At 41.5% G+C, this 25,799-nt stretch overlaps 1 protein-coding gene across 1 annotated transcript in view; it reads right to left on the bottom strand.

Annotated features, from left to right (window-relative positions):
- The window catches only part of NIPAL2 (NIPA like domain containing 2), a 91,476-nt gene extending 67,229 nt beyond the window's left edge, over window positions 1-24,247 (bottom strand). The window contains exon 1 of the mRNA XM_036264152.1: window positions 24,122-24,247. Within this exon, the coding sequence (XP_036120045.1) occupies window positions 24,122-24,217 (96 nt within the window). The 5' untranslated portion in view covers window positions 24,218-24,247. The remainder of the gene's footprint in view (window positions 1-24,121) is intronic.
- Between the last annotated feature and the right edge of the window lie 1,552 nt (window positions 24,248-25,799).

The raw sequence follows: 25,799 nt of genomic DNA on the forward strand, positions 1-25,799 counted from the left end.
GACCGCAGGCGGACGCTCCAACTGCTGAGCCAAACCAGCCAGGACTGCCTGTCCAGTTTTCCCACACCATTTGTTGAATAAATTGTTTTTACTCCATTGTATGCTCTTGCCTTTTTTGTCAAATATTAATGGACTCTAATGGTGTGGGTCTATTTTTGGGGTCTCCATTCTGTTCCATTGATGTATATGCCTGTTCTTGTGTGAACACCATGCTGTTTTGATTACAATGGCTTTGTAGTATAGTTTGATATCCACTATTGTGATCCCTCCAACTTTGTTCTTCTTTCTCAAGATTGCTGCAGCTACTTGGTGGTTTTTTTGGTTCCACATAAATTTTTGGAGTATTTGCTGTAGTTCAGTGAAGTATGTAATTGGTATTTTAATAGGTATTGCGTTGAATCTATAGATTGCTTTGGGTAGTACAGATATTTTAATGATGTTAATTCTACCAATTCATGAACACAGTATATTCTTTCACTTATTTATATCTTCTATCTCTTTTTTCAGTGTCCTGTAGTTTTCTGAGAACAGGTCTTTTGCCTCCTTGGTTAAGTTTATTCCTAGGTATCTTATTTTTTTTATTGTTGCAATGGTAAATGGAATTTTTTAAGTTTCTCTTTCTGATAGTTCATTATTGGTATATAAAAATTCCATCAATTTCTGGATGTTGATTTTGTATCCTGCTATTTTTGCTGAATTCATTTATTAAATCTAATTTCTTGGTGGAGTTTTTAGGGTTTTCTATGTACAATAAAGTGTCATCTGCAAATGATGATAACTTTACTTCCTCCTTTCCAGTTTAGATGCTTATTATCTTATCTTTTTGTCTGATCGCTGTGCCTAGGATTTCCAGTACTATGTTGAATAAGAGTGGTGAAAGCAGACATCCCTGTCTTGTTCTTGTTCTTAAGGGAAACACTTTTGGTTTTTGCCTATTGAGTATGTTGTTGGCTGTAGGCTTGTCATATATGGCTTTTATTATGTAGAGGTGTGATCCCTCCATTCCCACTTTGCTGAGAGTTTTAATAAAATACGGGTGCTGGATTTTGTCAAATGCTTTTTCTGTGATTTTTATCCTTCATTTTATTTATGTGATGTATCACATATATTGATTTGCAAATATTGTACCAGCCTTGAATCCCCGAAATAAATCCCACTTGGTCACTGTGCATGATCTTGTTCATGTATTGCTAGTTCTGATTTGCTAATATTTTGTTGAAGATTTTAGCATCTGTGTTTATCAGGGACACTGGTCTGTAATTTTCTTTCTTTGTAGTGTCTTTATCTGGTTTTGGAATTAGCATAATGCTGGCTTCGTAAAAATACCTTGGAAGTGTTCCTTCCTCTTGAATGTTTTGGAATAGTTTGAGGAGGATATGTGTTAGTTCTTCTTTGAATATTTGGTAAAACTCTCTTGTAAATCCATCTGGTCCAGGACTTTTGTTTGCTGGGAAATTTCTGATTATGGCTTCAATTTCATTAGTTGTATTGGCCTATTCGGGTTTTCTGATTCTTCCTGATTGAGTTTTGGAAGACTGTGTATCTAGGAATTTGTCCATTTCATCCAGGTTGTCCAGTTTGTTGGCATATAGTTGTCCATAGTATTTTCTTACAATTCTTTGCATTTCTGTGGTGTCAGTTTTTATATCACATTTTTCATTTCTGATTTTATTTATTTGGGTTCTCTCTGTTTCTTGATGAGTCTGGCTAATCTTGCTTATCTTTTCAAAGAACTAGCTTCTTGGATTCATTGATCTTTAGTATTTTCCTTTTAGTCTCTATGTCCCCTTTTAAATTTTTATTTTGAAATAATTATAGATTCATCATAGGTAGTAAAGAAATGTACCATTACATCCCATGCATTCTTTCCCCAGCCCTCTTCTCTATGTTCACATCTTATACAAATACAGTAAAATATCAAAACAAAGAAATCAGCATTGGTAAAGATCTTTCAGATATCACTAGTTAAACTTGCATGTGTATGTGTGCATGTGTGTGTGATCAAGACACTCTTCTGTGCCATCACAACATACCATCACCATTGCCTTTAGAGTTATACCCATCTTCCTCCCCTCCCCATCCCTAACCTCTAGCAACCACTAATCTGTTCTCCATATCTATAACTATATTATTTCACAAATGCTACATAAATGGAGTCACGTAGTATGTATCCTTTTGAAGTTGGCTTCAGTCTTGAGGTTAATCCAAGTTGTTGGATGAGTAGTGTGTTCCTTTTAATTGCTGGGCAGTATTCCATGGTACAGATATACCACAATTTGTTTAGCCAGTCACCCACTGAATGACATTTGACAGTCAGTGGGTGCCAGTGAATGTTAAAACAATGACAGCCAGTTTGGGGCTGTATGAATAAAGATACTATGAACATTTGTGTTTAAATTCTGTATGAAAATAAGTTTTTTTCTGGAGTAAATGCACAAAAGTATAATTGCTTGGTCATGTGGTAAGTCCAGTTTTAGTTTTGAAAGGAAGAGCCAAAGTATTTTCCATAGCAGCTGTATCATTTTACATTCCCAACAGCAATGTGTAAGTGATACAGTTTCTCCACTGTTAAATTTATCATGCATTCCTGATATAAATTCTAATGCTAATCAATATTCCCATCCCCTTGAACATTATAAAAACTTTCATTTGCTACAGTCTCTTCTCTCCTATCTTACATATTTAGTATATTAGTTCTACTTTTTTTTATATCCAAATTGGTCATTATTATTGTTTTATACAGCCCATACTTGCCTTATTTATTCATATTTATCTATTTCTTTGTATATCACTGCTCTTTTTATTTAAAAAGTTTTATTGAGATATAATTTACATACCATAATATTCACCTCTTTAAAGTATGCAAATTCAATAGTTTTTTAGTATATTCACAGAGTTGTGCAACCATCCCCACTATCTGATTTCAGAACAGTTTTGTCACCCGCAAAACAAACTCCAAATTCATTAGCAGTCAGTCACTTCCCATTTTCTCTTCCCTTCAGTCCTTGGCAACCACCAGTCTACTTTATGTCTGAATGGATTTGCCTATTCTGGACATATATAAGGGACTCATATGATATGTGACCTTTTGTGTCTGGTTTCCTTCACTTAGCACGATGTTTTTAAGGCTCATTTTGTTGTAGCATGTATTATTCCTTACCATGGCTATTTATAGATATACCACATTTTATTTATATATTCATCAGTTGATGGACATTTGGGTTTTCCTACTTTTGGGATATTATGTTATTGTATCTCAATTTTTACTCTGGGTTCAGTGTTCCTCCTTAAGAAATTTTAGTAGACCTTTCAATGAAATTCTTTGAGTTGAAGTTCTTTGTTGTTCTGCAAATATCTTCATGTCATCTTTCCCCCTGAACACAGAAATACAGGCTACCAGTTATTTCATTCAAAACTTTGATGGTATTATTCCATTGTCTTCTGGCCTTTATTGTTGAGAAGTAGGTTGTCAATCTAATTGTTGCTCCTCTGTAAGGTAATCTGTCATTTTTTTCTGGATTCTTTTAAGATTTTCTTTGTCATTGGTTTTTAGCAGTTTCACTACATTTTTCTACATGTGAATTACTTTCTGCCTAGGACTCATGTTTCCTCAATTTGAGGACTTTTGTTAAGTTCTCAACTATTAGCTCTTTGACTGTCATCTCTCTTTTGTTCTCTCTATACTTTCCATATGGAACTCCTCTTACAAGTATCTGAGACTCTTGCATTATATCCTTCTTGTTTCCTAAATTGTTTCTCATATTTTCTTTTTATCTCTTTGTATTGAATTACGAATAATTTCTTTAGATCTATCTTCTACTTTAGCTTTTCTGACCTCCCTCTTCTGAACTGAGTCTTTATGAACTTCCATTGGTATATATATATTATACTATATTATAATTATTTTTACAAGTTCATTTCCCCTCTAGACTAGAAGCTCCTTGAGAGCAGAGCTATGCTGTGACTTACTCATCAATTCATCTTTGGAATCCTAATGACCAGTAAAGGATCTGACACAAATAAATTATTTATTAAATACTATTTGAACTGAACTACTACCAAAGTGAGGATAAACTGTCTGGAAATAATAGATTTTGACCTTTGGCTCTAGGAAGATCTCAAAGGGAGTATTTCATAATCAACTGGGGTTTGACTATTCCAAACATTCATTTTTTTTGATAGCACAAGCTTGTTTCAGAATTCAGATTTTGACAATTAAGGGTGTGCAATAAAAAGTTGCCTGCTGACTTCTAAAATCTAGTTAATTCATATTATTCTATTTTTTTTTTTATCCTCACCCGAGGACATTTTTCCACTTTTTGTTCAGATAGAGTGGGAGGGAGAGAGAGAGAGAGAGAAACATCGATGTGAAAGGGACACATCGAGTGGTCGCCATCCACATGACCCAACCAAGGCCGGGGACAAACTGCAACCGAGGTACATGCCCTTAGTGAGAACCGAACCCGGGTCTCTAGAGACCATAGGCCAACGCTCTAACCGCTGAGCCAAACCAGCCAGGGCTAATTCATATTATTCAAAAAGAACAAGACATTTATAGGTATAAAGCAGGTATTAATAACAGTTTCCTGATAAACTGGTATATCATAGTCTTTATTTTTCCGAAAAGTTACCTAATTATTCAAGGTTGATTGCATGCTCATTAAATTCATTTAGCACATACTTGTAAATAGTAATGACACAGTAAATCCTCACTAATCCTCACTAACTATTGGGGAGGGAAGCTTCACATCTGCAGTGTTTCTAACAGAAGGTGGTCTAGTTACTTTCAAGGACATACAGTAACTTGAGGAAACCACTCCAAGTGCTGTTTCCAATTAGTGGCTCTGGTATGTGTGCTTTGATGACAACAAAATCCTCATCTGCAATCAGAAGTATCACTGGATACAGTGAGCAGGCCCTTGTAAATTTGCCATTTAAATTAGATTAAAGATGTGTAGTTTACAACATCACTTTATTCAGAGTGTTATCTGTTTCCTAGCATTTCAGAATTAGTGGAAGCTTAGTGCTCCTCTCCTCCCCTACCACCCTTTCTCCCCTCCTTGTTGACCTGGAGACTGCTTAGGGAAGAGAACAGAGGGCCAGAGAAGGAAAATGACTTGTGCAACGTCACACAGCTACATAGCAGGCAAATTCTGGCCCCAGGGCACCCAGCTTATGTCTCAATTACCGTTTTTCATAGACTGCAACAGGTAACCTGTCTAGTTAGTGTCAATTTACCACAATTTAAAAATTAGCAGAATCTGTTTCTTTCCATGAGCAAATAAGATAAAACAAACATAATAGAAGGAAGGGTTGCTCCACAGCTTAATAATGCAGTTAGAAGTCAGGCCAGAAACACAGAAAGATGCCCTTAATTTTTGAGATGCTCACTCTTGTCCCCACTATAGCTTAATTACTGGCTCTCCCAGGGTATCTTGGCAAATAGATGGTGGAACCCACAGCAAACAATTTATCTAAAATGAGGTTCAAAATATCAGCATTGATAACTTTTAAGGCTGCTTCTGTTTTATTTGAAATAACAATCTTTTATCCTACTTTTTTGGTGCCAGAATGTTCTTTAGATATTTTGCATAAAGTTATTGACCTATATAATCCATGGGGTGGGACGGTTTGGCCATATGGAGATGGAATATGATAACAAGGGTGTGTGGGATTGGTAATAGTCTGTCCCAGTTCTGGCTTCAAACTCAAACCACATTCCTGGCTCTACCTTCAAAATATAAACTCAGAATCAGACCCCAATGGAGCTAGGACATGGTTCAGATGAACCATACATTCAGAGTTAGTTTTGAACACTGGAATAGCCATATTGAACTTGCAAATGGAGTAATGTTATCTCCTGTTCTAGGAAGTAAAATATGCTCGGGCATGGAAATGAGAGATCTCGTTTTTAGTATTAGAAATACCACAGGCTGAGAGATTTAGGTCAACTAATCGCTGCAGGAATGACCTGAAGAGCCTGCACCTGTGAGGGGATGATATGTCTAAGAAACAGGTGTTCAGTTCACCCCATCTCACAGGAAACGCTTAGGAATAAGTTGGGGTTGTTTTGAATTGGCACCTACTAAACAGGTAGACACATATATCACTTCCAGAAAGTTAGGAAAGGACAGGACATCCAAATACAACTTTAAGTATTTTGGGGTGAAGACTCATAATGCACTCCACTTACTTTCAAGTGGTATATGCACATACAATAAGAACACAGAGTGAGAACAAACAAGGGTTTCACAGTGTTAACAACTGGTGAATCTCCAGGTGAAGGGCATATAGTACTTACTGTACTATTAATTTTCTATAGGTTGGAAAACTATCAAAGTAAGAAGTTAGAAAATGTGTTTTACAGACTCAGTGAGATTCTAGAGAACAAGTATTGATTTTCAAAGAGTTAAAAGGAGAAGTGATAACGAGAAAAGAAATAAAACTAAGAAATAGAAAGAAGAAAAAAAAGGAAATAGAAAGAAGCTGGCTGATCCAAGGAAAGATAATAAGGAGAAAATAAACCCATTGTACAACTTAAAACCACATCTAGACACTGGGGAAAAAACACACAGTGTGAAAGAAAAGGACTTGAAATGAAAATTATCAAAGAGAAAATGACAGATATGGGAGACAGACAACTTGAAGAAGCTCACATCAGATGCTATATATTCAGTGATGCATCCATTTGGCATTCATTTAGCAATTGCTAAATATTAGGTCCGATGTGAAGAACTGAAGATGCAAAGTACCCTGCAGAAGCTCAGAAGTAGGAAAAGCATCCAATAACAGACTACCATGTGTTAAATCAATAATAGAGGTGTGCTCTATAGAACCCATGGGAACAGAAGGGACAGAGAGTGCAAATCTGCCTAGTGTGGAGACTTTTGTAACAAATTACCACAAACTTGGTGGCTTGAAACAACAGAAATTTATTCTCTCACAGTTCCGAAGGCCAGAAACCCAAAATCAATTTCACTGCTCCAAAATCAATATGGCAGGGTGGCCCTGGCTGGTTTGGCTCAGCAGTTAGTGTTGGCCCACGGACTGGAGAGTCCTGGGTTCAGTTCCTGCTAAGGGCACGTACCTGGGTTGCAGTTTGTCCCCGGCCCCGGTTGGGGTCGTGTGGGAGGCAACCAGTCAATGTGTCTCTTTCACATTGATGTTTCTCTCTCTTCCTCCTTCTCTCCCTCCTGCTCTAAAGATAAATGCCAAAAAAAAATGTCCTCAGGTGAGGATTAAAAAAAGATGGCAGGGTGGCACTCCCTCTGGAGGCTCTAGTGGAGAATCTGTTCCTTGCTTCTCCCGGTTGCTGGTGGTTGCTGGCACATCCTTGGTTTATGGTTCAGTCACTTCCACCTCTGTCTCCATGGTGGCCACCCTGCCTTCTCTTCTTCTGTGTGAAATCTCCCTGTGCCTCCCTCTTATATAAAGATACATGTGATGGAGTTTAGGGTCCATCCAGATAATCCAGAAAAAATTCCCATTTCAAGATGTTTTAACTTAATCACATCATCAGTAAAAGGGGCACACTGAAGGGCCTTGACGCAGAAGATGCTGGGATAGCTGGACTGGAGAGGCAGGCAGTATGCCACTGATCTGTAGGTGGTGCATGAGACGAAGGACTCTAGAGAAGGGTAGGTCCAGAGCTGACTTTTTAGAAGACTCTGCCTGGCTGCAGTATGGAGGGTAGGCAGGTGGAGAGCAAGAACAGGGAACAGGAAGACCAGTTAGGAGACTTCTTCAGGAGTTCAGAGAAGAAGCAGGGACAGTGAGGAGAGTTAATTACGACAGGGCTGTAAAGGAACACTATTCACATCCATAGCAGCACACGTTGGAGACAACCTGAAATATGCAATGCTTTTTAGATTACTGAATGGGCTGGACTATTCTTACCACTGATCTCCTTGCTCTTGTATATAACTGAGTTGTCTGCAACACTCATCCAATTGAGTTAAAACTAAAATCCCATATGTGAAAAAGAAGAAAGAAAAAATTTCAGTCAGGAACAGATTTTTTATTTATCTTGATTATTGTATGCTGTAAGATTATTGTCTTTCTTTTTTAACTTTTAAATCATTTATTTGCTCATTCATCCACCCACCCACCCGTCCATCTAGTCAAGAAATAGTTACTGAGTATCTACTATAACTGAGTTCCAGCTATGGGATGCAGCAGTGAGCAAGTTGGACAGTTTCTGCTCTCATGTAGTTTCCATTCCCTAGAGACAGATCAACAACAAATAAACAAGAAAATGAATCTAGTAAAAAGTGGAAGATAACCATACAGTAATGTCATAGAGGGTGCTAGGTGGGTGGCCCAGGAAGGCCACCGAGAAGGCTGCATGTAAGCTGGGATAGGAGCACAGGGAAGTCCACTGTGGGCAGAGGAGGGAAGAGCATTTCTAGCCCAGGGAACGGCTAGCTTACTGGAGATTCTGGAGTTCGTACCATAGACATTTCTCTGGAGATGTTCACGGGGCTAGAATCTAGCCCTTTCTTTTGAGAAACTCAAAGCAGCATCCGTCTATGAATTCCTATGATGGTGCCATGTGAGATGGTTTGAGTCCATCTATGAATCACTATGATGGTGCCATGTGAGATAGTTCAATCCTTTTTATAGATGGAAGATTCTAATACTTCTGACAGTTGTGCCTCCCCACTTTGCAGTCAAACTCTAAGGCATTTTCTCCTTGATGTTGTCTTCTTTTTGTTGTTGTTTCTGCTGGTTTTTTGGTTTTGTTTTATTTATGTTGTTATTTTTTCATTGTCCTTCCTTTGGTTGGTCCCTTTATTTTTATTGAATTTATTGGGGTGACATTAGTTAATAAAATTGTACAGGTTTCAGGTGTACCATTCTATAATATATCTTCTGTATATTGTATTGTGTGTTCACCATTTATCCCCTGATACCCACCCTCTTCTATCTCCCCCACCTCCTTTCCCTTTGATAATCACCATATTATTGTCTGCATCTATGAGTAAAACAAAACAAAACAAAACACTCACAGACACAGACAACAGTATGATTATTGCCTTTCTATCCTGAGAAAGTCTCATGATATTGAATCCAACTCTGGTGATTTAGAGCCAGCAGAAAAGCTCAGGGTTACATAACACAGTATATCGATGCTACTCTATTCAACAACTGTTCCATGACAATTTTTTACAAGCCTTAAAACAGAGGCAGAAAAGTCCAACATTTTGCCTCCCCATATAATTAAGAACCATTACTTTTTTCTCTTTTACTCTGGAACACATTTACTTACATAATTGTACATTCATTATTTTTATAAACTGAACTCCACTGAGGATAAGCCTTACAAAGCATACTAAGAAGCCACCACGTTTCTGCTCTTGAGAAATCTAAGTTTCAGCAGAACAAATTTATGGGAAAAGTAAAACATTTAATGACACATCCTTTGGGGGCTTTTAACACTTCGTTAAAAGGAGAGCAACAATAGTCAAGAAAGGTGAGCTATCCGTTAAGGAAGTCTTAAACTTGATTCTATTACAAAACAAATCAACCCCACATAATGGAAAGGGAATCTCTGAAACAAGGACAGACATTCTGAACACAAAAAATGCTATTGTTTGCACCCAGATCAATATAAGTTCCCACAACTTCCAAATTTTGTAAGAACATATTCATAGTGATCATTTTAAAAATCTGCAATCTTTTGTTTCCAAAGAAGCAGACTGCAGGCCACCTTTTGTAGGTCGGGCCAGCCCAGGGTTTAGACGAGGCCTTTCTACCCTAAAGCTGGAAACTTGTGAGCTAGCTGAGTGACGAGTCTTTCTCCACACCTGTCCGGGTTTCTGGAGTACATGTCCCTTTTGAAAGCAATGCCTGCCTTGAACTCTAGCTATATTTTGCCAGATCCATGCCCCTGGGACTGAACTCTATTGTCCACATCAGGCCCAGCCACTGGGTGAGTTTCTGCCTCAATATGGGGGACGGGCCATGACATTGCCACTCACTGACAGACCTCTGCCAGAGACTCCTGTGGCCCTCACCACCCACCAGACCAGATCTTTCTGATATCAAGGCAGGAATCAAGTTCAAGTTTTCTACACCTCTTGGGCATTGTGACTTGGACTCTTTATTGCTGCTAAAGGGCCAGTCTTCAGAGCCAAGATAATATCTTCTATCCCCCAAGCCCCCCATTCCTGGCTAAATTCTCACATCCCACTGGTCTAGCAGCCAAGTCACAAAACACCTGATGGTCAACCCACATATGACACCCATAGAACTCATCGATGGTGATTGTGATTTGGATCTGCAAGTGTATTTCATAAGTATAATAAAATGCTTTACATGTAATACAATTTTCTCTACTTTATGACTGTGGCAGCTGCTTGCTACATGAGGCCTGCTTGTACCTTGCTCACAGAGAACCACGCATTTCTCCACTGCTGTGGCTCAGGCTGCCGTATCCAAAGGTATATTACAGTATTTCCTCGTCTTCTTTGGCTCACTTACTTATAATTACATAATTGTACCATGTTAGTCCTGGAAGCTAAATATAAACAGTCCATCAGATAATATAAGAAAGGGCAGCTTCACACCAGTCCTTCAAATGTTGTTTTTAAAGTATTTCTAAAGCATTAATTCTCATTCTCTCTCCCTCTCTCCCCCTACCCTGGCCCACATTTATATATCACATATATATAGCTACATTTTGAGGACACAGTCCATGTTTTCTGATTTCTTTGATATCACTTCCCAACAGTGCTCTGTTGAGAAAGGCTTTCTGCTTATGATTTGTATTGAGTCGAATGTTGGTTGCATTCAGGCCCTTATTGTCAATTAGCTGATGAAGCTTAATGTGGGCTGTGACAAGAGGGAACACAGTGTAGCTATCCTCCAAACAGCCCTGGAACAATCAGAGCTCTGAAAGTCCAGAGCCTAAAGAAATAAAGAACCCCCAGAATTCACAGGTTTCACTTTGAACGTCAATGCCATTGGCATTGCTAAATGGCTTCTAGGACTCTATACAGTGTTGCATTGACATACTATACTTATCTCACCTAAATTCACTAAACTTTTAAGACATTCCTATCTACTAAAGAGGTGGTTGTTGATAATAAAAAAAAAAAATTGCTAGCTCTGGCTGGTTTTGCTCAGGGGTTAGAGCATGGGCCTGCAGACTGAAGGGTTGTGGGTTCAATTCCGGTCAAGATCATGCACCTGGGTTGCAGGTTGTATCCCCAGTCCTGGTTGGGGTTGTGCGGGAGACTGCCAATTGATGTCTCTCTCTCTCTCTCTCTCTCTCTCTCCTTCCCCTCCCTCCCTTCTACTCTATTTAAAAAATCAATGGAAAAGTATCCTGGGTTGAAGGTTAACAACAAAAAATATTGCTAAGCAGGTAGAGGCAAGATAGGGACTGAGCTAGGGACACTGCCTTTGCCAGCTAATTCCCTTTGACTTTTGCATTAGTAGGGAAGACAAGAGGCCTTTGTAGAAGTTCTTTTATGTGTGTGTCGGGGAAGGTGGGGTGGCAATAAGTTTAGAATTTAAACTGCTTAGAGATGATGTCAGTAAAAATATTTCAGAACTAGATCCTATAAGTTTTGAAGGAGATTATGGCTCAGGTGCCACTCACAAAGACAAGAAAGGCTAAATAGAGAGCTGTATTTCAGGGGTTGCTTGTGTGAGTCAGGATACAGGACGGGAAGATCCTGGATGAGTTGGGAGGGGTGTTAGCCTGAGAGATGCCCAAGAAGACATTGCTCTACAGCAGGAGCAATCAAGCCCACCTGGTGTGAATTGCATTAGGGCCACCTAGCATCCCTTTCTTTTGGTTGCAGGACCTTTTTTCGTCCAGCCTTTCCCAAGGGTTCCTATGTTCTTTGGGGACACCAATCCCAGTAACTCTAGCCTTGGTGATTGCCACAGAAAAGGACATGGACCTAATCTCATTAGTCAGACTAAAGCCCAAGTATTTTCATTGGTTGAGAAAGTTGAGCTTTCTCTCCTGGAAATGAAAGGGAAAATGTAGGGTAGAGTAGTGAGCCTACTAAAAGTGGAATCAACCACCCTAAGGAACAAAAGTTGAAGAGGAGAATGAGAAACAGAGTGTTCACCATGTTGTTAGAGCCTCTAAATCAAGGTTTATGTGAACCCAGATTTCTTCTGATCTTTTATGTCATCCAAACGAATTAATTTCTTTTATTATTTAAGCCAGTTAATGTTATATTTTAGGTTTTCTGTGACTTGCAAATTAAGCCTCTTTACTTACAAAGCATTCTTGGTAGAGCAGACAGAGGTCAGAAGAAAGATGGACTCTTACTGCAAGCTAAAGAAGTAAGGCGAGGACTTCCGGTCAAGATGGCGGGTAGGTAAACGCGGTATCGCGTCCTCCCACAACCACATCAAAGTTACAACTAAACTACAGAACAACCATCATTCAAAACCACCTGAAATCAAGCTGAATGGAAGTCCTACAACTACGGAATTAAAGCAGCAGCCACAGCCAGACTGGTAGGAGTGGCGGCGGACAGGCTGTCCCACACCCACGTGTGGCGGATAAAAATCAGGAGGACACCTTGGCTGGGAAGGTCCCCCCTGAGGAGTGAGGGGTCCCCGTCCCACACCACGTGCCCCGCTCAGGGTTCCAGTGCCAGGAAGAGAATCCCCATAACTTCTGGCTGGAAAAACCAGCGGGAACTGAGGCTCAGGGAAGCTGAAGCGTCTGGAGCCCCAGGCAGCTCCTTAAAGGGCCCACACACGAACTTACCAGACTCACTCCCTCTAAGCTTGGAGGGGAGGCAGCTCGAGGGGCACCAGAGACATACAGGGAAGAACTGAGCTGTTTGGCATTGGAGCGAGGGCTGGAGAGGGGGCTTTCTCCAGGACAAACGTGCTGTCAGAGGCCTTTGTTCCTTTGGTGAGCCCTTCCCTGGGGCGGCAGACAGTTGCCATATCTGGGACTCCAGCAGCCTGGCTCACACTGGTTGCCCCATCCTGGTGATTCCCTGAGGCCCCGCCCCACCCAGCTTTCAGGCCCACCCAAGCTGTTGCCAATTGCTTAACCATAGGTTTGGCCTGTCTTGGATCCTGCTTCAGGTTTTCCTAAATTCTTTCAAACAAGCAGCATCTGGTCTCAGATAGCCCCATCCCTCTTGTTAAGTAATACACAGAAACAAACACAGGAAGGCAGCCAAAATGAGGAGACAAAGAAACAGGTCCCAAATGAAAGAACAGAACAAAACCCCAAGAAAAGAACTAAGTGAAATGGAGATAAGCAACCTAACAGATGCTGAGTTAAAAATACTGCTTATAAGGATGCTCAATGAACTTAGTGAGGGCCTCAAGAGCATAAAAAAGGACCAGTCAAATGGATGCACAGTCAGAAATGAAGGAGGCATTAACTGAAATAAAGAATAATTTACACAGATTCAATACTAGAGTACCTAAATCCAAGAAGCAAACCACTGATATGAAATATAAGGAAGCAAAAAACGCCCAATCAGAACAGCAAAAAGAAAAAAGAATCCAAAAAAATGAGGAGAGTGTAAGGAGCTTCTGGGACAACTTCAAGCGTGCCAACATTCGCATCTTGGGGGTGCCAGAAGGAGAAGAGAGAGAACAAGAAATTGAAAACCTGTTTGAAATAGTAATGGCAGAAAACTTTCCTAACTTGGTGAAGGAAACAGACATACAAGTCCAGGAAGCACAGAGAGTCCCAAACAAGATGGACTCCAAGAGGCCCACACCAAGACACAGCACCATCAAAATGCAAAAGGTTCAAGACAAAGAGAGAATCTTAAAAGCAGCAAGAGAAAAGCAGTTACCTACAAGGGAGTTCCCATAAGGCTGTCAGCTGATTTCTCAAAAGAAACTTTGCAGGCCAGAAGGGAGTGGCAAGAAATATTCAGAGTGATGAAAAGCAAGAACCTACAGCCAAGATTACTCTATCCTGCAAAGCTGTCATTTAGAACCGATGGCCATATAAAAACTTTCCCAAACAAGAAAAAGTTAAAGGAGTTCATCACCACCAAACCATTATTATATGAAATGTTGAAGGGTCTTTTTGAAGAAAAAGATAAAATATATGAACAAACTAAATGGCAATGAATACATATCTATCGACAATGGACTCTACAAACAAAATGAACAGGCAGAACAGAAACATTCTCATAGACACAGAGAACATTTTGTTGGTTGCCAGATGGGAGGGGGGCTGGGGGAATGGGTGAAAAAGGTGAAGGGATTAAGAAGTACAAAAGCATTGCTAGATTGACAAACCTTAAAGGGAAGGGGGGTTAGGGGGTGGGAAGAAATAAAACAAAGAACTTATATACATAACCAATGGACACAGACAATAGTGTGGAAAAGGCGGGAGGGGGGCGGGAGTGGGGAGGAAGGGGGTCAATGGGGGGAAAATGAAGAACATCTATAATACATTCAACAATAAAGATTTAAAAAAAAAAAAAAAGAAGAAGAAGAAGAAGTAAGGCCAGTGGTCCAAGGTACTGAAAGTAGAAAACGATTTGAGATGTGCTAAGTAGGTGATTTAGGAAACCAGGGCTGAGTCTGGCAGCAGGCAGCAGGACCTTCATTTTAGGCAGAGCTCTGAGTGACCTGTCAAGACCAGGGTGGGTCTCTGAGGAATCATGCCAGGACAAACACAATCTTCAGTGAGGTGGGGAGCTCATAACTAAACATATGTTAGCCATACTGGGAGTGACCAAAGTTTCAGGCAAGTGACAAGGTGAGGCAAATGTCTAACAGGTGTGCACATGATGAGAGTTATGTGGAGGGGCAATAGGGTGTTATCTGCCAGTCCCCAGGCAATTGTGACACTCTCGTGATTCAGGATAGACTGGGTAAAGGGCTTTTACTTTATGTAAAGTGTAAGTCTGTTAGACGAAACACAGGGCAGTGGGGACAGGCTATCAAGGTATAAACTGGCCTGGCCAGGGTGGCTCAGTGGGTGAGAATCGACCCATGCACCAAGTGGTCGCTGGTTCAATTCTTAGTCAGGGCACATGCCCAGTTTGTGGGCCCAATCCCCAGTGGGAGGCATGCATGAGATGGCCAATTAATGTTCTCTCTCATTGATATTTCTCTCTCTCTCTCCCTCTCCCTTCCTCTCTCTCTCAAAGCAATAAAGAAAAAAATTTTTAAATGAGGTATAAACTGAATAGAGGAATGTTGGACTTTCGGGAACCCCCCCCCCAAAACCCCAAGCTGAAATAAATGGCACCAAAGCCTTAATGTTAACACTGTATGAGTCTTCCCAGGCTAGGAGTGCTGGTCCTGCTGGTGGTTAGACTACAGCTGGTGTCGGAAGATATTATCCCACTACTGCCACCAGAAACTGTCAGCTGTTCCTATATCCCCAACCCAGAGGCCTGGAAAATGGCAGATGACTTGTGAAGAATCCTTACCATAGTACTTCAAGATAACAAGTATTCCAATTGGAAAATTAATGCAGTTGGGAATTGTTCTGAAATGTGAACACATTGAAGAGTGAAGGAGAGGCAAACATCAGAGCAAGTGAGGAAGACATGAGGTATAGAGAAGTCAGTGATTGTAGATTAAAGAAAGCAAAGTCACCCTGGCTGGTTTGGCTCAGCAGTTAGAGCATGGGCCTGCGGTCCAGAGAGACCCGGGTTCGGTTCCCTCTAGGGGGGTGTACCTTGGTTGCAGTTTGTCCCCAGCCCTGGTTGGTCATGTGGGTGGCAGCCACTTGATGTGTCCCTTTCACATTGATGTTTCTCTCTCTCTCTCTCTCTCTCTCTCTATGTCTCTTCCTCTCTCTCCCTCCCACTCTATCTGAACGAAAAATGGAAAAATGTCCTCGGGTGAGGATAAAAAAAAAAAAATTTCCTTCCATCACCATTTATCTCCCATTTACCCTCTCCTAACTTCCCCAGCCCCCTTTCCCTCTGGTAATCATCGTACCATTGTCTGTCTATGAGGTGTTTGTTTTTTTATTTGTTTTCTGCTTAACCCCTTCCCATTTTTCATCACCTCCCTACTCACTCTGCTCTGACAGCTGTTGGTCTGTTCTCTGTATCTATGAATCTGTTTCTAATTTGTTAGTTTATTTTTTTCATTAGATTCCACATGTAAGAGAAATCATATGGTATTTGTCTTTCTCTGACTGGCTTATTTCACTTAGCATGATACTCTCTAGGTCCATCCATGTTGTTGCAAAAGGTAAGAATGCCTTCTTTTTTACAGTCAAGTAGTATTCCCATTTATAAATATACCACAACTTTTTATCCACTTATTTACTGATGGGCATTTGAGCTGCTTCCAAATCTTGGCTATTGTAAATAACACTGCAATAATATAGGGGTGCATATATTCTTTTAAATTAATGCTTTGGGTTTCCTTGGATATAGTTCCAGAAGTGGAATCATTAAGAGAACCTTGTGCAATATTGGTGGGAAGGCACATCGGTGAAGCCACTGTGTAAAGCAGTATGGAGTTACCTCAATTACAGATGGAACTGTTAGATTCTCTCTCCACTCATTCTCTACATTTGTTTTTCTTGTAAAAATAATTTATGAAGAAACAGCCTTGTAAACCCACAAACTGGCAAAGCTGCCCGTAGCCTGAATTTTGCTGATTGCATCAATGCAAATATTCATACTAGTATGAATCAAGCCATAAAGAGGATAACCAGTAGATTTAAATGCAGACACCTGGTCTGCCAAATTAACAAGAGTATTAAGACTCTGTTCCTCTAATAAGAACCATGGGATGACATTATTATTATTATTATTATTATTATTATTATTATTATTATTAAAGTTTGGATATAGTTGCTTTGAGGTAATCTGTTTCTTCCTTTCCTCTTCTTGCTGCCTTGTACATATATATCTCACAGAATATCTGGTAAAGGGCCCTGGCCGGTTTGGCTCAGCGGTTGGAGCGTAGGCCTGTGGACCAGAGAGTGCTGGATTCAGTTCCCTTTAGGGGCATATACAAAAAAAAAAAGAATATCTGGTAAAGGGAATGTGCCACGTTGTATATACAAGGAAGGCCAAAACAAACAAACAAACAAACACAAACAAACAAACAAAAAACCAACAATATGCATAAACAAAACAAAAAAGGGATTTTTCTTGGGAAGGAAATGGAGGGGTTCAGCAACCTCTGTCTGGCCCTTTGATTATTTGCAAGTTTGGCACTTTTCTCTCTTTAAGAGACAGTCTGATGCAGCTACCAGTGGAAAAGAGAAAGATGGAGATAAAGTATAATCAATAAAGGGGCAAAATGAAACTCAGTGCAATTTTTATTTAGAGCAGTGAGACAAGCAGTATTTCCCCTCCCCGCCCCCCCATTTACACCACATTCTTTTCAAGCCTTAGTTTCTAAGCAATGGCCTTCAGGCATGGAATAAAAATGGCTTTGCAGTTAAACCTACTTGCTGTAAGAACTTGGAGCAAATTATTTAACACCAGTTTCCTTACATGAACAGTGAGGATAATATGTACCTTACGAGGTTGTTGGGGGCTCCTATGAGATAATAGCTGTAAAGTGTCACATAGTAAATGCATAACAAATGTCAGCCCCTTCACTTCACCTCTTGCCTGCCAAGTTGTATCAATTTTCCTTTAAATTTGTTGACTTTAAAAATTCAAGCCATTGAAAATCAAAAGTTCAAATAAAGGACATCAAAAATCCTGAATTTTTTTTTTTTATCCTCACCCGAGGACATTTTTCCATTTTTTGTTCAGATAGAGTGGGAAGGAGAGAGAGGAAGAGAGAGAGAGAGAGAAACATCGACGTGAAGGGACACATCGAGTGGCTGCCACCCGCACGACCAACCAGGGCTGGGGACAAACTGCAACCGAGGTACATGCCCTTAGCGGGAACCGAACCCGGGTCTCTCTGTACCGCAGGCTGACACTCTAACCGCTGAGCCAAACCGGCCAGGGCAAAAATCCTGAATTTTCATTCACCCCATGCAGAATAAATCTTTGACAATGTCCTTGTGAATTTACATATTTGTCAATATGCTATGCATAAACTTAAAGAATCAGCAGCACAACCCCTCCTTCACACATTCACCTATTCCCTCTAAAACCTTGTTGGTTTGGCATTTATTTATTCAACCAGATAGCAACAGAGAGCAGCCTGGAGATCTTCCATTTCAAACCTAATTTTACAGGTAAAGAAACTGAAGCTGAGTGACTTGCCCAAGTACACTCAACTAATTAACAGCAAAGAATAGACAACGGCCTTTAACAACTGACTGCAAATTCCCTACAGGAGCCAGTGGGCAAGAGATGAGAGCAAAAAAGAACAGCTTAAGTGGGGAGCACAGCCGTTCTACACTGTGAACTCCAGCTCACAGTTAGCATGTGGGAAAGAGGGCGAGTGTGGCTAGAACATCTACATTTAAAGAGATCATGGAAATTTGAAACTTCATATATAATCCATTCATTTTTGAAGACTGGCAATGCATTAAACATTTTCTAAACCTTTCTATAGGTCTAACAAGACCTCTATGGGTTGGATGTGGTCCACAGCTGTCCAGTTTGAGGCCTCTGCATCCTGCTAATCCTAATTTAATTTATTTTATTTAATTTGCTTTCTCAAACTCCCTGCTCAAAAAACCCTTCAGTGGTTCCCCATTGTCTACAAGATAAAATCCAAACTCCTTGACCAGTCCTTTGAGGCAATCCATGACTATATCTAAGACCCAAACGTTATTTCCACCTTACAGTCAGTCTCCATCTTTTACTGCAACCAGAATGGCCACTCTCTTCTATTCTAGATACACAATGCCCAGGCCATGTGGGATATTCCTTGGTCCCCAGATTTTTCCTTTTCTTTCTTTCTTTTTTTAAAAAAATCCTTATCCAAGGATTTTTTTCCATTTATCTTCAGGTAGAGTGGGAAGGAGGGTGGGAGGAGGGGGGGGGAGAGAGAGAGAAACATAAAAATCAATGTGAGAGAGACACATCAACTGGTTGCCTCCTGCACGACCCCGACCAGGGCCACGACAAACCGAAACTGAGGTATGTGCCCTTGACCAGAATTGAACCCATGACTCTTTGATCCAAGGGTCGACGCTCTAACCACTAAGCAAGACTGGCCAGGACCAGACTTTTCCTTTTTATGAAATGCCAACCATCTGTTTACTCCTATCAGTGAAATTCTGTCCATCATTAAGTGTCCAGCTCAAATACCACCTCCCCACAAAACATCCCTGATGGTCCCTATTTAAAGCCATCTTGCTCTGAATTTCCATAGGACTTTATTTTACTCACGTGACACCAACCACATACTGTCTTATTTTGGAGTTACCTGCACAGCTCACTTCCCCAAGCACATAATAACTCTCCTGGAAAGAAGGGTTTGGGTCTGAAGATAACAATAGTCCTCCCTTATCCTCGGGTTTACCTTTTGTTTGTTTGTTTTGTTCATCCTCACCGGAGAATATTTTTCCATTGATTTTTTTTAGAGAGAGTGAAAGGGAAGGAGGGAGGGAGAGACAGAGAGACGCTGGTGTGAGAGAGACACATAAATTGGTTGCTTCCTGCAACCCCAGCTGGGGCTTGGGATCAAACCTGCAACTCAGGTATGTGTCCTTGATTGGGAATTGAGCCTGAGACCATTCAGTCTGGTCCAATGCTCTAACCACTGAACCAAACCAGCCAGGGGCAAGGTTTTTTTTTTTTTTGTGGTTTCAGTTACTTGCCGTCAACCATGCTCTGAAAATATTCAATGGAAAATTCCAGAAATAAACAATACATAAGTTTTAAATTTCATGCCATTCTGAGTAGCCCAGTGATATCTCTGGCCTTCCCGCTCCATCCCACCTGGGACGTGAATATACCTTTGTCCCACATATCCATGCTGTATATGCTCCCTGCCCAGAAGGCACCTTGTACCATCTTGGTTATCAGATGGACTGTTGCAGTAGAGCAATGCTTGTGTTCAAGTAACCCTTATTGTACCTAACAATGGCCCCAAAGTGCAAGAGTAGTGATGCTGAAAATTTAGATATGCCAAAGAGAAGCCGTAAAATGCTTTCTTAAAATGAAAAGGTGAACATTTTTGACTTAAGGAAAAAAAAACAAAACGTGTAGGCTGAGGTTACTGAGATCTATAATAAGAATGAATCTTCTATTTATGAAATTGTGAAGAAAAAAAAAAGAAACTTGTGCTATTTTGCTGTCACACCTCAAACTGCAAAAGTTATGGCCACAGTGCATTTTAAGTGCTTAGTTAAGATGGAAAGAGTATTAAATTTATGGGTGGAAGACAGAAAAGATGTGTTCCAACTGGCAGCACCATGTTGCACCTGAAAGCACTGAGCCTCTATGTACAGCGGTTCTCAACCTGTGGGTCACGACCCCTTTGGAGGTCGAATGACCCTTTCACAGGTGTCGCCTAAGACATAACAGTAGCACACTGCTGGTGGGAATGCAGACTGGTGCAGCCATTATGGAAAACACTATGGTGTTACCTCAAACAATTAAAAATTGAACTGCCATTTGACCCAGTGATCCCACTTCTAGGAATATACACTAAGAAGCCTGAAACACCAATCAGAAAGAATATATGTACCCCCATGTTCGTAGCAGCACTATTTACAATAGCTAAGATCTGGAAACAGCCCAAATGTTCATCAGTAGATGAATGGATAAAAAGCTGTGGTACATATACAAAATGGAATACTATGTAGCTGTAAGAAAGAAAAATCTCTTATCCTTTGAGATGACATGGAGGGACCTGGAGAATATTAACCTAAGCGAAACAAACCAAGCAGAGAAAGACAAATATAACATGATTGCACTTATTTGTGGAATATAATGAACATAACAGTCTGAGGAACAGGGTAGACCCAGAGACGTGGAAGTAGGGTACAGACTGACAACCCCCAAAAGAGGGGGTGAGGGGGAGGGAAGAGATAAACCACAGAACTTATATGCATGTATACATAACTGATGGACATGGGCAACAAAATTGGGGAAGGGGTGGGGGAAATGGGGAAGAGGGTGTCAATGTGGAAAAAAGGAGAAACATCTGTAACAAAAATAAATTAATGAAAAAATAAAACAAAAAAATCAACCAATGAACATTAAAAAAGACATAACAGTAGCAAAATTAGTTATGAAGTAGCAACGAAAATAATTTTGTGGTTGGGGGTCACCACAACACGAGGAACTGTATTAAAGGGTCGCGGCATTAGGAAGGTTGAGAACCACTGCTCTATGAAGACTGCATGCAGCAAAGGAGCCCCCAGACATGTGACACCAAGCCATTTATTTCAAGTAAGAGATAGTTACAATAAGATATGTTGAGAAAGTAACCACCATCACATAATTTTTAACACAGTATATTGTTACAATTGTTCCATTTTGTTATGTTATTGTTGTTAATCTCTTACTGTGCCTAGTTTATAAGTTAAACTTTATCATAGGCATCAATGTTTAGGGAAAAAACGTAGTATATACAGTGATACCTCGGTTCTCGAACATAATTCGTTCCAGGAGGACGGTCGAGAACCGAATTGTTCGAGAACCGAAGCAATGAAACCCCAATAGGAAAGCGGACTCCACAAAGCGTGACTCTCTCTCTGCACTCACACTGATGACGCAAGCAAGGCGCGCTGGGCCGAATGAACGCCATTCGGCTCAACTCGGAAGTTCGAGTTCCAAATATTTGTTCGGATTTCGAGACAAAAGTTTCTCGAATCCTGATTTGGTCGAAAACCGAGGCGTTCGAGAACCGAGGTATCACTGTATAGGATTCGGTACTATCTGTGGTTTGAGGCATTCAGTGGGGGTCTTGGAACATGTCCCCAGAAAATAAAGGGAGACTACTGTATGTTGAATGTCCTCACAGTGCTTTGCACAAAGCAGGGGGCTCAATAATCATTTTAGAGACATTATTTTTTCATACTGAAAACTTGTGGATCAAACATAAAGAAAATATATTTGTAGAACTCTACTGCATCTGTACTTTTATAGACAGATTCCTGAGTGATGCAAAGGGGCAAAGGCCCCACCTCTCTGGCTCCCCAAAACATTTTCCCCACTACTATCCCCCCCCCCACTTCTTTCTACTTGCTTTAAGATTTCCTCCTTTAAAGTACTCAGATCTCAGCCTTAGACAACACTGATTCTATGAGGCCTCTGTTAAATATTCATCTCTTACATAACATAAAAGTGTTTCGGGAAAGTTGGTGTTTTTCTACGAGTAAGGTTAATTTATCAGATCTGATGGTGATCACTTGGAAAGACACAGAGAGCTGAGCTATCAGTGAATAGACACTGTCCAAATATTTAAGTTGTGATAAAGTTGATTAAACCCTGGTTTTCCAGTAACCAAGGCTAAAGTTTTTTTCTCACATTTCGTTTTTCTTCAGCCTTTCAGTTAGTGTCAAAAAAGAAAAGAAAAATTAAACTCCATTTTACTTTTACTGGCCTGGTCAGAACTAGAGGCATTCAACAAACTCTTTGCTGAATGAATAAAAAAATCAATGTTTATTTTTGCTTAAAAACAAATGCAATTACTGAAAGGGTAAAATATGATAGTCTTATAAGACAGCATATTTGTACAATAATGGGAAAAGTTATTACAGTCTTACCTCAAAGTAGCTATAGTATAAATGTCAGCTGAGTAATTTCAAGTAGCATATTTTGTATAACCTGTATAAATATATTGTGAAAGGCAAGTAAAGCTTTGCAAACCAAGTCCTCACATTTATGTTACATGATAATCTGCTTTCAGGTGTCAGAGCGCCAAGACAGTCTTGAATTCCAGGAAACATTAAAGGAAAACTAGTGACGACAGAGGTTTCCACTGTGAAAACAATGGTTTCTCCTGTTTTGGATGATGCCATGGTAGCTCACATCTACTTCACACTTTGATTTTGTTACCAAAAGAGAAAAATTCATTCTTAAACTTTTACTAGGAGTGCTCTTAGCATAAGCACATTATAACATGCCCATAACACATACCAATATTAGCATAATGTAATATATATTCTCAAAGAACTTCCCATAAAAAGCAATGTTCTTTGTAACTCCTGTGAGTAGAAGAAAGGAGAAATAGAACAGGTTACATACAGTAATCAAGAGGCTCCGGGACCCCACATTTTACCTGTTTTAGTATATTTTGTGGTAAGACTTAAAGCAATATTACCCTCTCTGTTGAAAACGAAGGTGAACGTGTTTACTTTGTCTTGATATAATCGTGTGTTAAGTTTTTGAAAACAATATTTTAACATTTCAGAAAGTGACATTCAAAACACTTTTTAGGCATAAAAGGATTCTAGACATTTGTTTACTGGTTAAAAAGCCCGCTTTAGACCAACAGCAACAGATATTTTATGATTATATTGTGGTAAAATAAAAAGGCCGGTGGATTTGATAAAGAAGCAGAACAAAGTAACACAGGAGGAAGCCTGCAATCCACAATATCAGGATCACTTGACTCCACTAGAAAGATGATAAAAGCAAAGTAGAGGAAGGGCCATCAAATCTCTTTTTGTCATCTTAAACCTAGCTCCAAATCAGAGGGCAGCTCCACTCCCCTTTGGTGGTGGTGAATACCTATTTCCAGCTAAACTGGCGTTATTTAGGCTGTCCATGTTTTTCCAAAGGGCAGGTGAGAGAAAGGGAGAGTCACGCAGGTGTCACCTGAGAGTGTCAGTGCTCCTCACAGGGAAACGGAGAACTTCGCTGGGACCCTGGGACACACACAGGGCATCTGCTCAGGGTGACACCTGGTTGCCCCGAATGAGTCCCCTGCTTCTGAGAAGGGGCTCACTGTTTTTACCCGTGAAATGATCCTGTGGGGAATATGGATGGAGGAAGAGACATCCTTCGGGGGGAAAGGGCCGATTCGGGCTGGAGAGGCGGGGTTGCTGGGGACCCAGAGGCCCAGGTTGACCCCTCAGAGAGCAGAGCCGCGGGCCTGTGCGACCCACTGCGGCGGCTGAGGCCCCGGAGAGGAAGCCAAGGGCACCCCACCCCCGCCCGCTCTCCCAAGTGAGGGGCAGTTAAGTCAGCGGGAGCCAACAGCAGGTCAGCTCGGCCCGGGGCGCCGGGTGTCCGTCTGAGAGTTGGCGGGAGGGCGGCCGCGGAGCAGGTGGCGCCGAGGCCCGCGCTGTGGGCACCGGGCGGCGGGCGGCCCTTACCTGGTTCCTGCGGTACCACGCGCCCGACAGGGAGCCGTTGCCGGCGCCCGGCGCCCCGTACGTGAAATTCCCGGACAGCTCGTCCAGCGCGGCCATTGGGCGTCGCCCCCGGCGCTCGGGCTCGGGCTCGGCCTCTCCCGGCCGGCTGCTCCGCGAGGCTCGGTGCAGGAGGCTCGCCCGCCGAGGCCGCGCCCGGCCGCTGCCACTTCCTGCTCGAGGCCCGCGCCGGGCGGGTGCCCCGGCCACCTGGCTCCCGCCCCCGCGCCGCAGGTGCGCCGCCCGCCCCGCCCCCTCCCGGTGCGCCCTCCCTCCCTCCTCCGCGCCTGGTGCCCTGGGGAGCCCCGCTGGCTTCGGCTCCGGGTTGGCCGGGCTCTCGGCAGCCTCCGGCCGCGGGGCCTCGGGCACAGCGTCCTCGCAGGCCACGCTGTCCGGGGCTGATCACCGCGCCGGCCTGCGCGGGTGTTCGCACCCGTCAGGGCGACACCGAGGTCATTGCCAAGTGCCCTTCCAGCCCTTCTAGCGGGCGTTTAGGGGGTACTGGTTGAGGGGAGCGGGAATGGAAGGGGAGGAGGCTAATCCAAAGCCGCTGTCTTCACCTGTCTGCACCTGGCAGTTCCAGCTCTCCATCGCATATGTCGTGTTTCTCACTTGTATTTTTAAGTTGTTTGAATATGGACAAGTCACGAGTTCTCGAAAATACTGTTAGCAACCCGAGAGTAAAGATGGGGTAGGTTAAATCTCAGTGCCAACACTTGATAGATCCTTCCTGGAATGAAGGAAAGAACCTCCAGAGGTAGCTGGGGGACCCCAACCTGTGCCTGGGACTGGAGGAGGTTTCCTTCGAAAAGAACCAGAAGGACTTCCTGAAAAGTTGCCAGCTACTGATGTAATAATTTCGGATGGGAGATCATTGTTGTTAATGGTCTTAAGGAACTGTGACCTGATGTTCTGGATTTACCTGTATTCCAGTTCTGCTGTGTTACTACAAAGGATCTGCAAGCTTGCTCTCACTTCAGATTTCTGTGGTTCTGGACTGTGGCCCAGAGTGCTGGAACTTGCAATTTTTTGGTTGTTTGCATGAAGCTGAGATTCTTCTTATATAATGTACTTTGATTGTCGTGACTTCATGAAAGAGAGACCTTCAAGAAAAGAGCTTTGCTGTCTAACAGGAAACAGGGAGGGAGTTTCCAATGTTTTTTGGGAGAAATGTGCAAATGAGAGAAGAAAATGAGAAAGTCGTTTCAGATAGAGAGAAAACAAAACATGTCATCTCAGACGTTGTATAGTTTCTTGCTTGAGCACCCAATATGTTTAGTGAGTAGTTCATATGGTAGATATTTCCAATTTTAAAAGGCTAATTTATTTCAAATAAATATCTGAAAGTGTCTATTTTTAATATTTTCTGTACACCACATGAATTTGTGTTGGTGATTTTCTTAATGGTTCTTTCTGTTGAGATGTTTTAGGGGCCCGGTAACAGAATACCCAAATAAAAGTGGCTTACACAAGCATGTTATCTCCTAGGGGAATGTGGCTATTTATGGTTCTATGATGTCATCATTTCCATCTTTTTGCTCTGCCATCCCTGAGGTTTGGGCCTTGTCCCTATTCATGGTGGCAGCTCCAGGTATCACATAAATACATGACGCATTTAGAAAGGAAGCAGGCATTTCTTCTT

Source organism: Molossus molossus, unplaced genomic scaffold, assembly GCF_014108415.1.
Source record: "Molossus molossus isolate mMolMol1 unplaced genomic scaffold, mMolMol1.p scaffold_m16_p_16, whole genome shotgun sequence".
NCBI lineage: Eukaryota > Metazoa > Chordata > Mammalia > Chiroptera > Molossidae > Molossus > Molossus molossus.